General features: G+C 47.2%; 1 protein-coding gene across 3 annotated transcripts in view; it reads left to right on the forward strand.

The window, feature by feature from the left end:
- The window catches only part of LOC129830670 (uncharacterized protein KIAA1522 homolog), a 100,869-nt gene that overhangs the window by 77,326 nt on the left and 10,379 nt on the right, over positions 1–13,164 (forward strand). For all 3 annotated transcript variants that reach the window (XM_055893268.1, XM_055893269.1, XM_055893270.1), the window contains 3 exons: positions 5,375–5,533; positions 7,422–7,465; positions 7,591–7,720. In XM_055893268.1, coding sequence (XP_055749243.1) covers positions 5,375–5,533; positions 7,422–7,465; positions 7,591–7,720 — 333 coding nt within the window. The remainder of the gene's footprint in view (positions 1–5,374; positions 5,534–7,421; positions 7,466–7,590; positions 7,721–13,164) is intronic.

The following is a 13,164-nucleotide window of genomic DNA, read 5'->3' on the forward strand; positions in this document are numbered from 1 at the left end:
TCATTCTCGTTGTTATTTTTGTTCAGTGTTCTGTTTTTTTATTAAATTAACATGAGCACTTACCACGCTGCGCTTTGGTCCGAGTACTCTTCATCTGACGACGAACATCGTTACAGCATCACTTCTTCTTTTTATAAGAAACATACATTGTTTTGAAAATCCCAAATTGTTTTCAGAGTCAACTTACACACAGCTCTGACACACACACGTATCCCACCAGACATGCCACCAGGGGTCTTTTCACAGTCCCCAAATCCAGAACAAATTCAAGGAAACGTACAGTGTTATATAGAGCCCTTATTGCATGGAACTTCCTTCCATCTCATGTTGCTCAAATAAACAGCAAACCTGGTTTCAATAAACAGATAAAGCAACACCTCACGGCACAACGCCTCTCCTCTATTGGACATGGAGAGATTGTGTGTATGTATTGATATGGAGGCTGTTTGACATGGAGAGATTGTGTGTATGCATTGATATAGAGGCTGTTTGACATGGAGAGATTGTGTGTCTGTATTGATATGGAGGCTGTTTGACATGGAGAGATTGTGTGTATGTATTGATATGGAGGCTGTTTGACATGGAGAGATTGTGTGTATGTATTGATATAGAGGCTGTTTGACATGGAGATATTGTGTGTATGCATTGATATGTACGCTACGTGTGCCTTTTTAACAAAATGCATGTAGTTCTGTCCTTGAGCTGTTCTTGTCTATTGATGTTCTGTATTATGTCATTCTGTATTATGTTTCATGTTTTGTGTGGACCCCAGGAAGAGTAGCTGCTGCTTTTGCAACAGCTAATGGGGATCCTGATAAAATGCCAAAAATACCAAATACCAAATCCTTGATAAAAACCTGCTCCAGAGCCCTCAGGACCTCAGACTGGGGTGAAGGTTCACTTTTCAACAGAACAACGAACATAAGCACACAGCCAAGACAACGCAAGAGTGGCTTCGGGACAAGCCTCTGAATGTCCTTGAGTGGCCCAGCAAGAGCCCAGACATGAACCCGATCGAACATCTCAGGAGAGACCTGAAAATAGCTGTGCAGCGACGCTCAACATCCAAACTGACAGAGCTTGAGAGGATCGGCAGAGAAAAATGGGAGAAACTCCCCAAATACAGGTGTGCCACACTTGTAGTGTCATACCCAAGAAGAGTTGAGTCTGTAATCGCTGCCAAAGGTGCTTCAACAAAGTACTGGGTAAAGGGTCTAAACACTTGTAAATGTGATATTTCAGTTTTACATTTCTTATATATTAAAAACCAGTTCCTGCTTTGTCATTATGGGGTATTGTGTTTTTAGAATAAGGCTGTAAAGTAACAAAAGGTGGGAAAAGTCAAGGGGTCTGAATACTTTCCTAATGCACTGCACCTATTATACTTCGGGTAGCAGAAGAAAACAGAACAGAACAGAGCAGTATAGAACAAAACGACTCTAACCTCTGTCTCCTCACTACTCTAACCTCTCTGTCTCCTCACTACTCTAACCTCTCTGTCTCCTCACTACTCTAACCTCTCTGTCTCCTCACTACTCTAACCTCTCTGTCTCCTCACTACTCTAACCTCTCTGTCTCCTCACTACTCTAACCTCTCTGTCTCCTCGCTACTCTAACCTCTCTGTCTCCTCGCTACTCTAACCTCTCTGTCTCCTCACTACTCTAACCTCTCTGTCTCCTCACTACTCTAACCTCTCTGTCTCCTCACTACTCTAACCTCTCTGTCTCCTCACTACTCTAACCTCTCTGTCTCCTAACTACTCTAACCTCTCTGTCTCCTCACTACTCTAACCTCTATGTCTCCTCACTACTCTAACCTCTGTCTCCCCACCTCTCTGTCTCCTCACTACTCTAACCTCTCTGTCTCCTCACTACTCTAACCTCTCTGTCTCCTCGCTACTCTAACCTCTCTGTCTCCTCGCTACTCTAACCGCTCTGTCTCCTCACTACTCTAACCGCTCTGTCTCCTCACTACTCTAACCTCTCTGTCTCCTCACTACTCTAACCTCTCTGTCTCCTCGCTACTCTAACCTCTCTGTCTCCTCGCTACTCTAACCGCTCTGTCTCCTCACTACTCTAACCTCTCTGTCTCCTCACTACTATAACCTCTCTGTCTCCTCACTACTCTAACCTCTCTGTCTCCTCACTACTCTAACCGCTCTGTCTCCTCACTACTCTAACCGCTCTGTCTCCTCACTACTCTAACCTCTCTGTCTCCTCACCACTCTAACCTCTGTCTCCTCACTACTCTAACCTCTCTGTCTCCTCACCCCTCTCTACTCTCTGTCTCCTCACTACTCTAACCTCTCTGTCTCCTCACCACTCTAACCTCTGTCTCCTCACTACTCTAACCTCTCTGTCTCCTCACTACTCTAACCTCTCTGTCTCCTCACTACTCTAACCTCTCTGTCTCCTCACCACTCTAACCTCTCTGTCTCCTCACTACTCTAACCTCTCTGTCTCCTCACTACTCTAACCTCTCTGTCTCCTCACTACTCTAACCTCTCTGTCTCCTCACTACTCTAACCTCTCTGTCTCCTCACCACTCTAATCTCTCTGTCTCCTCACTACTCTAACCTCTCTTTCTCCTCACTACTCTAACCTCTCTGTCTCCTCACCACTCTAACCTCTCTGTCTCCTCACTACTCTAACCTCTCTGTCTCCTCACCACTCTAACCTCTCTGTCTCCTCACTACTCTAACCTCTCTGTTGAGTTCCCTGGCCACTTAGGAAGGCAGCAGCATGTTTATCTTGGAACCATACCAGGCTACATACCAAATGACATCCTATTCCGTATGTAGTGCACTACATTTGACCAGGGCCCTATGGGTTCTAGTGCACTTCATAGAGAATAGGGTGCAACTTGGGACGCATCCCCCATATGGACTACCTAGGGTGAGAAAACGCTGGGGATTAAACTATCTGGGGTTAGCCCTCCAGGGTGGCGAAGGCGGGACGTCTGCCTAGCAGACTGTCACACACAAACACACACACACACACACAGCACATAAGTTCACTTGGCAGCTTGTGCCCCAAACAGAGCATTGAGTTTGTGGTGAGAGGCCAATGATACACACATACCAAGAGAGACTGGGGATGGAATAGAGAATCTGGTGGTGGAACAGAGAGACTGGTGGTGGAATAGAGAGACTGGTGGTGGAATAGAGAGACTGGTGGTGAAACAGAGAGACTGGTGGTGGAATAGAGAGACTGGTGGTGGAATAGAGAGACTGGTGGTGGAATAGAGAGACTGGTGGTGGAATAGAGAGACTGGTGGTGGAACAGAGAGACTGGTGGTGGAACAGAGAGACTGGTGGTGGAACAGAGAGACTGGTAGTGGAACAGAGAGACTGGTGATGGAACAGAGACTGGTGGTGGAACAGAGAGACTGGTGGTGGAACAGAGAGACTGGTGGTGGAATAGAGAGACTGGTGGTGGAACAGAGAGACTGGTGGTGGAATAGAGAGACTGGTGGTGGAACAGAGAGACTGGTGGTGGAATAGAGAGACTGGTGGTGAAACAGAGAGACTGGTGGTGGAACAGAGAGACTAGTGATGGAACAGAGACTGGTGGTGGAATAGAGAGACTGGTGGTGGAATAGAGAGACTGGTGGTGGAACAGAGAGACTGGTGGTGGAATAGAGAGACTGGTGGTGGAATAGAGAGACGGGTGGTGGAATAGAGAGACGGGTGGTGGAATAGAGAGACGGGTGGTGGAACAGAGAGACTGGTGGTGGAATAGAGAGACTGGTGGTGGAATAGAGAGACTGGTGCTGGAACAGAGACTGGTGGTGGAATAGAGAGACTGGTGGTGGAATAGAGAGACTGGTGGTGGAATAGAGAGACTGGTGGTGGAATAGAGAGACTGGTGGTGGAATAGAGAGACTGGTGGTGGAACAGAGAGACTGGTGGTGGAACATAGAGACTGGTGGTGGAACAGAGAGACTGGTGGTGGAACAGAGAGACTGGTGGTGGAATAGAGAGACTGGTGGTGGAACAGAGAGACTGGTGGTGGAATAGAGAGACTGGTGGTGGAACAGAGAGACTGGTGGTGGAACAGAGAGACTGGTGGTGGAACAGAGAGACTGGTGGTGGAACAGAGAGACTGGTGGTGGAATAGAGAGACTGGTGGTGGAACAGAGAGACTGGTGGTGGAATAGAGAGACTGGGGATGGAACAGAGAGACTGGTGGTGGAATAGAGACTGGTGGTGGAACAGAGAGACTGGTGGTGGAACAGAGAGACTGGTGGTGGAATAGAGGAATTCTCATTCTCATACCTCAATTAAATACTACTGATACCAACACTGATAATTTAGGAGAGAGAGAGAGAGACAGAGAGAGAGAAACAGAGAGAGAGAGAGAGAGAGAGAGAGACAGAGAGAGAGACAGAGACACAGAGAGAGAGAGAGAGACAGAGAGAGACAGAGACAGAGAGAGAGAGACAGAGAGAGACAGAGACAGAGAGAGACAGAGAGAGACAGAGACAGAGAGAGAGAGCGAGAGAGAGAGAGAGAGAGAGAGAGAGAGAGAGAGAGAGAGAGAGAGAGACAGAGAGAGACAGAGAGAGAGACAGAGAGAGAGACAGAGAGAGAGACAGAGAGAGAGACAGAGAGAGAGAGAGGGGGGGGGGGGAGAGAGAGAGAGAGAGAGAGAGAGAGAGAGAGGGGGGGGATGAAGGGTCAGGAAAGGTGAAAAGGGGAGCAGAAGGACAGACAGCAGGAGGTAATCTGGTATTGGATGGAAGACCAGAAAGGGGAGTCAGTGTTCTCTCATTAAGGGTCAGGATGTTCTAGAGCTGTAATGCCTTCATTAGTACCGTACACTGTGTTGCCAGGTACTGGAATACATTCCAAAGCCCCTGGTGCCAGTCACTAAGCAGTTCCTTCAGTGTGTAGGGTGTCCTGTCCTGTATGTAAACACACTACCAACACCTCTACCAAGTGGTTTTGATCCCATCTGATCCTCAACCCTTTATCATGTCAGCATTCTACCACATCTCCTAGGTACTGGTTTTCACCCTGGAATATACAGCTTGGGGAGTTTCACCTTTATTTAACTCTCTCTCTCTCTCCCCCTCCCTCCCTCGGTCCCTCACCCCCTCCTTCCCTCCCTCCCTCCCTCCCTCCCTCCCTCCCTCCCCTCCCTCCCTCCTCTCCCTCCCTCCCTCTCCTCTCTCTCTCTCTCTCTCTCCTCTCTCTCTCTCTCTACTCTCTCTCTCTCTCTCTCCCCCTCCCTCCCTCCCTCCCTCCACCCGTCCCCCTCTCTCTCTCTCCCCCTCCCTCCCTCCACCCGTCCCCCTCTCTCCCTCCCTCCCTCCCTCCCCTCCCTCTCTCCCTCTCTCCCTCTCTCCCTCCCTCCCTCCCTCCCTCTCTAGCTGGTCCTAAGTGTCTGGATGAACAGAAGAAGTTGACAGTTCACTACACAGCCTCCTCACACTACCAGGAGAATGTGTTCATCGAGGGCAGTCGCCCTCAGTACCTGGAAGACCTGCACACTGAGGCACGGGAGGGGTTAAAGATACTACAACAAGAAGGTAGTGACACTACACACTACACAGAACACAGAACACACTACACAGAACACATTACACACTACACAGAACACACTACACACTACACAGAACACACTACACACTACACAGAACACACTACACAGAACACACTACACAGAACACACTACACAGAACACATAACACACTACACAGAACACACTACACACTACACAGACCACAATACACACTACACAGAACACACTACAGATAACACACTACACACTACACAGAACACAGAACACACAACACAGAACACAATACACAGAACACAGAACACACTACACAGAACACAGAACACACTACACAGAACACACTACACAGAACACAGAACACAGAACACACTACACAGAACACAGAACACACTACACAGAACACATAACACACTACACAGAACACACTACACACTACACACTACACACTACACAGAACACACTACAGATAACACACTACACAGAACACAGAACACAGAACACACTTCATACACAGAACACACTACACACTACACAGAACACACTACATAGAACACAGAACACACAACACACAACACACTACACAGAACACACTACACACAACAACTACACACTACACACAACACACTACACACAACACACTACACAGAACACACTACACAGAACACACTACACACAACACACTACACACTACAAACTACACAGAACACACTACATACTACACAGAACACACTACACAGAACACACTACACACTACACAAAGCACAGAACACACTACACAGAACACACTACACACAACACACAACACACTACACACTACACAGAACACACTACACAGAACACAGAACACACTACACAGAACACAGAACACACTACACAGAACACACTACACACTACACAGAACACACTACACACTACACAGAACACACTACACACAACACACAACACACTACACACTACACAGAACACACTACACACTACACAGAACACACTACACAGAACACAGAACACAGAACACACTACACAGAACACATAACACACTACACAGAACACAGAACACACTACACAGAACACACTACACACTACACAGAACACACTACACACTACACAGAACACACTACACACTACACACTACACAGAACACACTACACACTACACAGAACACACTACACAGAACACACTACACACTACACAGAACACAGAACACAGAACACAGAACACACTCACACTACACAGAACACACTACACAGAACACAGAACACACTACACAGAACACAGAACACACTACACAGAACACACTACACACTACACAGAACACACTACACACTACACAGAACACACTACACACTACACACTACACAGAACACACTACACACTACACACTACACACTACACACTACACAGAACACACTACACACAACACACAACACACTACACAGAACACAGAACACACTACACAGAACACACTACACACTACACACTACACAGAACACACTACACAGAACACACTACACACTACACACAACACACAACACACTACACAGAACACACTACACACTACACAGAACACACTACACACTACACACAACACACTACACACTACACAGAACACACTACACACTACACACTACACACTACACACTACACAGAACAAACTACACACTACACAGAACACACTACACACTACACAGAACACAGAACACACTACACACTACACAGAACACACTACACACTACACACAACACACTACACACTACACACTACACACTACACACTACACACTACACACTACACACTACACAGAACACACTACATGCTCAATAGACCCTAATGGCAGAGGTGGTGTTTAGATTTCAGAGCTGTAGGGAATATCTGAAACACCTTCTTTGTCTCTCCTACAGAAAACAACAAAGGAGTGGACTTTCAGGATGACCATAGTGATGCAGTAAGTAGTCGCGTCATTTGAAACCACTACGGCTGGTACGGGTCAACCGAGAACTAGGAGAAAGGAGCAGACAACTTCTGCAGTGATTGAATACTTTGTCCCTAAAAAAACCCATTCCTCTCCAGACGGACCAGGATGTCAGCACCAATCACAGGGATGGATCTCAGGAGTCAGGAAGTACCGCCGGGAATTCTGTTACCGCAGTGACCACTGCTGGATTGGCTGTGTCCACGAGACCTGTGCTCACACGCCAAGGTAGGTGTGTGTATGTGTGTGTGGGAGGGGGGGGGGGAAGTATTCATAATCATATCCCATTCAACATGTTTTAATGAAAGCTAATCATAGATCATGCCTTGGACCTAGTATATTTTGGTCGTTTGTCCAATATTTCTCATAAGTGCCACATTCTCAGCAGCACGTGTCTCTGTCTACTGGGTCTCTACTGGGTCTCTACTGGGTCTCTACTGGGTCTCTACTGGGTCTCTACTAGGTCTCTACTGGGTCTTTACTATCTCTACTGTCTCATCTGGGTCTATACTGTCTCTACTAGGTCTCTACTGGGTCTCTACTAGGTCTCTACTGGGTCTCTACTGGGTCTCTACTGGGTCTCTACTAGGTCTCTACTGGGTCTTTACTATCTCTACTGGGTCTCTACTGGGTCTCTACTGTCTCTACTGGGTCTCTACTGGGTCTCTACTGTCTCTACTGGGTCTCTACTGGGTCTCTACTGGGTCTCTACTGGGTCTCTACTGTCTCTACTGGGTCTCTACTGGGTCTCTACTGGGTCTCTACTAGGTCTCTACTGGGTCTTTACTATCTCTACTGGGTCTCTACTGGGTCTGTACTGGGTCTCTATTGTCTCTACTGGGTCTCTACTGTCTCGACTAGGTCTCTACTGGGTCTCTACCGGGTCTCTACTGGGTCTCTACTAGGTCTCTACTAGGTCTCTACTAGGTCTCTACTGGGTCTCTACTGGGTCTCTACTGGGTCTCTACTGTCTCTACTGGGTCTCTACTGGGTCTCTACTGTCTCTACTGGGTCTCTACTGGGTCTCTACTGGGTCTCTACTGGGTCTCTACTGTCTCTACTGGGTCTCTACTGGGTCTCTACTAGGTCTCTACTAGGTCTCTACTGGGTCTCTACTAGGTCTCTACTGGGTCTTTACTAGGTCTCTAGTGGGTCTTTACTGTCTCTACTAGGTCTCTACTGGGTCTCTACTAGGTCTCTACTAGGTCTCCACTGGGTCTTTACTAGGTCTCTACTGGGTCTCTACTGTCTCTACTGGGTCTCTACTGGGTCTCTACTAGGTCTCTACTGGGTCTTTACTGTCTCTACTAGGTCTCTACTGGGTCTCTACTAGGTCTCTACTAGGTCTCCACTGGGTCTTTACTAGGTCTCTACTGGGTCTCTACTGTCTCTACTGGGTCTCTACTGGGTCTCTACTAGGTCTCTACTGTCTCTACTGGGTCTCTACTGTCTCTACTGGGTCTCTACCGGGTCTCTACTGGGTCTCTACTGGGTCTCTACTAGGTCTCTACTGGGTCTCTACTGGGTCTCTACTGGGTCTCTACTGGGTCTCTACTAGGTCTCTACTGGGTCTCTACTGGGTCTCTACTGGGTCTCTACTGTGTCTCTACTGGGTCTCTACTGGTTCTCTACTAGGTCTCTTCTAGGTCTCTACTGGGTCTCTACTAGGTCTCTACTGGGTCTCTACTAGGTCTCTACTGGGTCTTTACTGTCTCTACTAGGACTCTACTGGGTCTCTACTAGGTCTCTACTGGGTCTCTACTGGGCCTCTACTGTCTCTACTAGGACTCTACTGGGTCTCTACTGGGTCTCTACTAGGTCTGTACTGGGTCTCTACTGGGTCTCTACTGGGTCTCTACTGGGTCTCTACTGGGCCTCTACTGTCTCTACTAGGTCTCTACTAGGTCTCTACTAGGTCTCTACTGGGTCTCTTCTGTCTCTACTGGGTCTCTACTGGGTCTCTACTGGGTCTCTACTGGGTCTCTACTGGGTCTCTACTGGTTCTCTACTGTCTCTACTGGGTCTCTACTGGGTCTCTACTGGGTCTCTACTGGGTCTCTACTGTCTCTACTAGGTCTCTACTGGGTCTCTACTAGGTCTCTACTGTCTCTACTGGGTCTCTACTGTGTCTCTACTGTCTCTACTGGGTCTCTACTGGGTCTCTACTGGGTCTCTACTGGGTCTCTACTAGGTCTCTACTGGGTCTCTACTGGGTCTCTACTGGGTCTCTACTAGGTCTCTACTGGGTCTCTACTGGGTCTCTACTGGGTCTCTACTGTCTCTACTAGGTCTCTACTGGGTCTATACTGTCTCTACTGGGTCTCTACTGGGTCTCTACTGGGTCTCTACTAGGTATACTGGGTCTATACTGGGTCTTTTCTTCTCTACTATTTCTGTGCTGGGTCTTTACTGTCTCTAATAGGTCTCTCTGGGTCTTTACTGTCTTTACTGTCTCTACTGGGTCTCTACTGTCTCTACTGGGTCTCTACTAGGTCTCTACTAGGTCTCTACTGGGTCTCTACTGGGTCTCTACTAGGTCTCTACTGGGTCTCTACTGGGTCTCTACTGGGTCTTTACTAGGTCTCTACTGGGTCTCTACTGGGTCTCTACTGGGTCTCTACTATGTCTCTACTGGGTCTCTACTGGGTCTCTACAAGGTCTCTACTGGGTCTCTACTGGGTCTCTACTGGGTCTCTACTAGATATACTTGGTCTCTACTGGGTCTCTACTAGGTCTCTACTGGGTCTTTACTGTCTCTACTGGGTCTCTACTGGGTCTCTACTGGGTCTCTACTGGGTCTCTACTGTCTCTACTGGGTCTCTACTGGGTCTCTACTAGGTCTCTACTGGGTCTCTACTATGTCTCTACTGGGTCTCTACTAGGTCTCTACTGGGTCTCTACTGGGTCAACTAGGTCTCTACTGGGTCTCTACTGGGTCTCTACTGGGTCTCTACTGGGTCTCTACTGGGTCTCTACTAGGTCTCTACTGGGTCTCTACTGGGTCAACTAGGTCTCTACTGGGTCTCTACTGGGTCTCTACTGGGTCTCTACTAGGTCTCTACTAGGTCTCTACTGGGTCTCTACTAGGTCTCTACTGGGTCTCTACTGGGTCTCTACTGGGTCTCTACTAGGTCTCTACTGGGTCTCTACTGGGTCTCTACTGGGTCTCTACTATGTCTCTACTGGGTCTCTACTGGGTCTCTACTAGGTCTCTACTGGGTCTCTACTGGGTCTCTACTGGGTCTCTACTAGATATACTGGGTCTCTACTGGGTCTCTACTAGGTCTCTACTGGGTCTTTACTGTCTCTACTGGGTCTCTACTGGGTCTCTACTGGGTCTCTACTGGGTCTCTACTGTCTCTACTGGGTCTCTACTGGGTCTCTACTAGGTCTCTACTGGGTCTCTACTATGTCTCTACTGGGTCTCTACTAGGTCTCTACTGGGTCTCTACTGGGTCAACTAGGTCTCTACTGGGTCTCTACTGGGTCTCTACTGGGTCTCTACTGGGTCTCTACTAGGTCTCTACTGGGTCTCTACTGGGTCAACTAGGTCTCTACTGGGTCTCTACTGGGTCTCTACTGGGTCTCTACTAGGTCTCTACTGGGTCTCTACTAGGTCTCTACTGGGTCTCTACTGGGTCAACTAGGTCTCTACTATCTCTACTAGGTCTCTACTGGGTCTCTACTGGGTCTCTACTAGGTCTCTACTGGGTCTCTACTAGGTCTCTACTGGGTCTTTACTGTCTCTACTGGGTCTCTACTGGGTCTCTACTGGGTCTCTACTGGGTCTCTACTGTCTCTACTGGGTCTCTACTGGGTCTCTACTAGGTCTCTACTGGGTCTCTACTATGTCTCTACTGGGTCTCTACTAGGTCTCTACTGGGTCTCTACTGGGTCAACTAGGTCTCTACTGGGTCTCTACTGGGTCTCTACTGGGTCTCTACTGGGTCTCTACTAGGTCTCTACTGGGTCTCTACTGGGTCAACTAGGTCTCTACTGGGTCTCTACTGGGTCTCTACTGGGTCTCTACTAGGTCTCTACTGGGTCTCTACTAGGTCTCTACTGGGTCTCTACTGGGTCAACTAGGTCTCTACTATCTCTACTAGGTCTCTACTGGGTCTCTACTGGGTCTCTACTAGGTCTCTACTGGGTCTCTACTAGGTCTCTACTGTCTCTACTGGGTCAACTAGGTCTCTACTGGGTCTCTACTGGGTCTCTACTGGGTCTCTACTGTCTCTACTGGGCCAACTAGGTCTCTACTGGGTCTCTACACACACCGTAGTAGTTTGTAACAGATAAACATGCCATTCTCTGCTCTGAATCCCATAACACTCACTGATTCCCTCTCACTGAATCTCATTGTAATTCAATCAGACAGACCCTCTGATTTCCAAAACCCGACACCATTCCAACACGTTTCTGTCCTCTTTGAAATCATTAATCTTTCTCCTAAACCTCATTCCAATAGTTCACTATTGACTCTGAATGTGATTCTTAATACTATATGTAACGACAGACGCTCATCGCTCTTTTCAAATCTCCTTTCATAATACCTTCCTAAAATGGTACTGGGGGGGGACGAGCTGGGGGAGAGGAGTTGGTCCAACTCAAGGCGTCATAACAAAAATTACCCCCACCCCCCCCCCCTCCTCAACGTAAAAAATATTTCCACAGGAACATCCTCTTGTACAGTAAAATACATATTGAGCACCGTCCCCCCTCATAGAGTGACCTCAAAACACGGGTTACGACCAGAAATACCAATAACTGTAGCGAATGTGTTTGTGAAACATGACTATCGACTTTGCCACTTCAGCGTGCTTTTGGTGGTACAGTCGATGCCTTGTAGGGCTACGGGTCAGAAGTTTTTTGGGGTTCACCGATCATCACAGACTAGCTCACTCTCCTTGTCTGTTTCATTACACTACTACTACACTACTATATTACGATCAGAGCCGGCTGCCGACAATGTACAGCTAGGAGGAAATCAGATTTTCAACATATTGATGCCATGTTTATAATTATATAAAAGATATGCGATGATTTTTCCTCCGACACAACCAATAAACAAATCATAACGACTTCAGGCACTTCAATATCATGGTTTGCATTTTCCACACAACAATAAATAGACGGTTAAATCTCGACAAACAGAACGTACATCCTTCCCTACCGTGTATGTTTACCCAGTATCGAAGGCTTGGCTTGACAATATCCAAATATCATACAACTTTTTAGTGTTTTGTAACAGATGTCTCTTTCTGTTCATCAATTGGCCACTGCTCAGTTTGGATTGATTCCGTTTGTTTGTTCCTACATATACATACACATATACAATTACATGGATACAGACACATAACAGAGATACAGACACATTGCATAGATTGACACATTATATAGATACAGACACATTATATAGATACAGAGACATTACATAGATACAGATACATTACATAGATACAGACACATAACAGAGATACAGACACATTATATAGATACAGACACATTATATAGATACAGAGATATTACATAGATAGAGATGCTCAACCTCCAGATGAGTATAAGGGGAAGTTCATGAGGAACAATTCATACAAGCTTGTTTGGCTGGTAGCTTATTCTTCAAATAGCCGGGGCTGCTGGTTGAACCATGATGTGCAGGCATAATCAAAAGT

Source organism: Salvelinus fontinalis, chromosome 32 (genome assembly GCF_029448725.1).
Source record: "Salvelinus fontinalis isolate EN_2023a chromosome 32, ASM2944872v1, whole genome shotgun sequence".
Lineage (NCBI taxonomy): Eukaryota > Metazoa > Chordata > Actinopteri > Salmoniformes > Salmonidae > Salvelinus > Salvelinus fontinalis.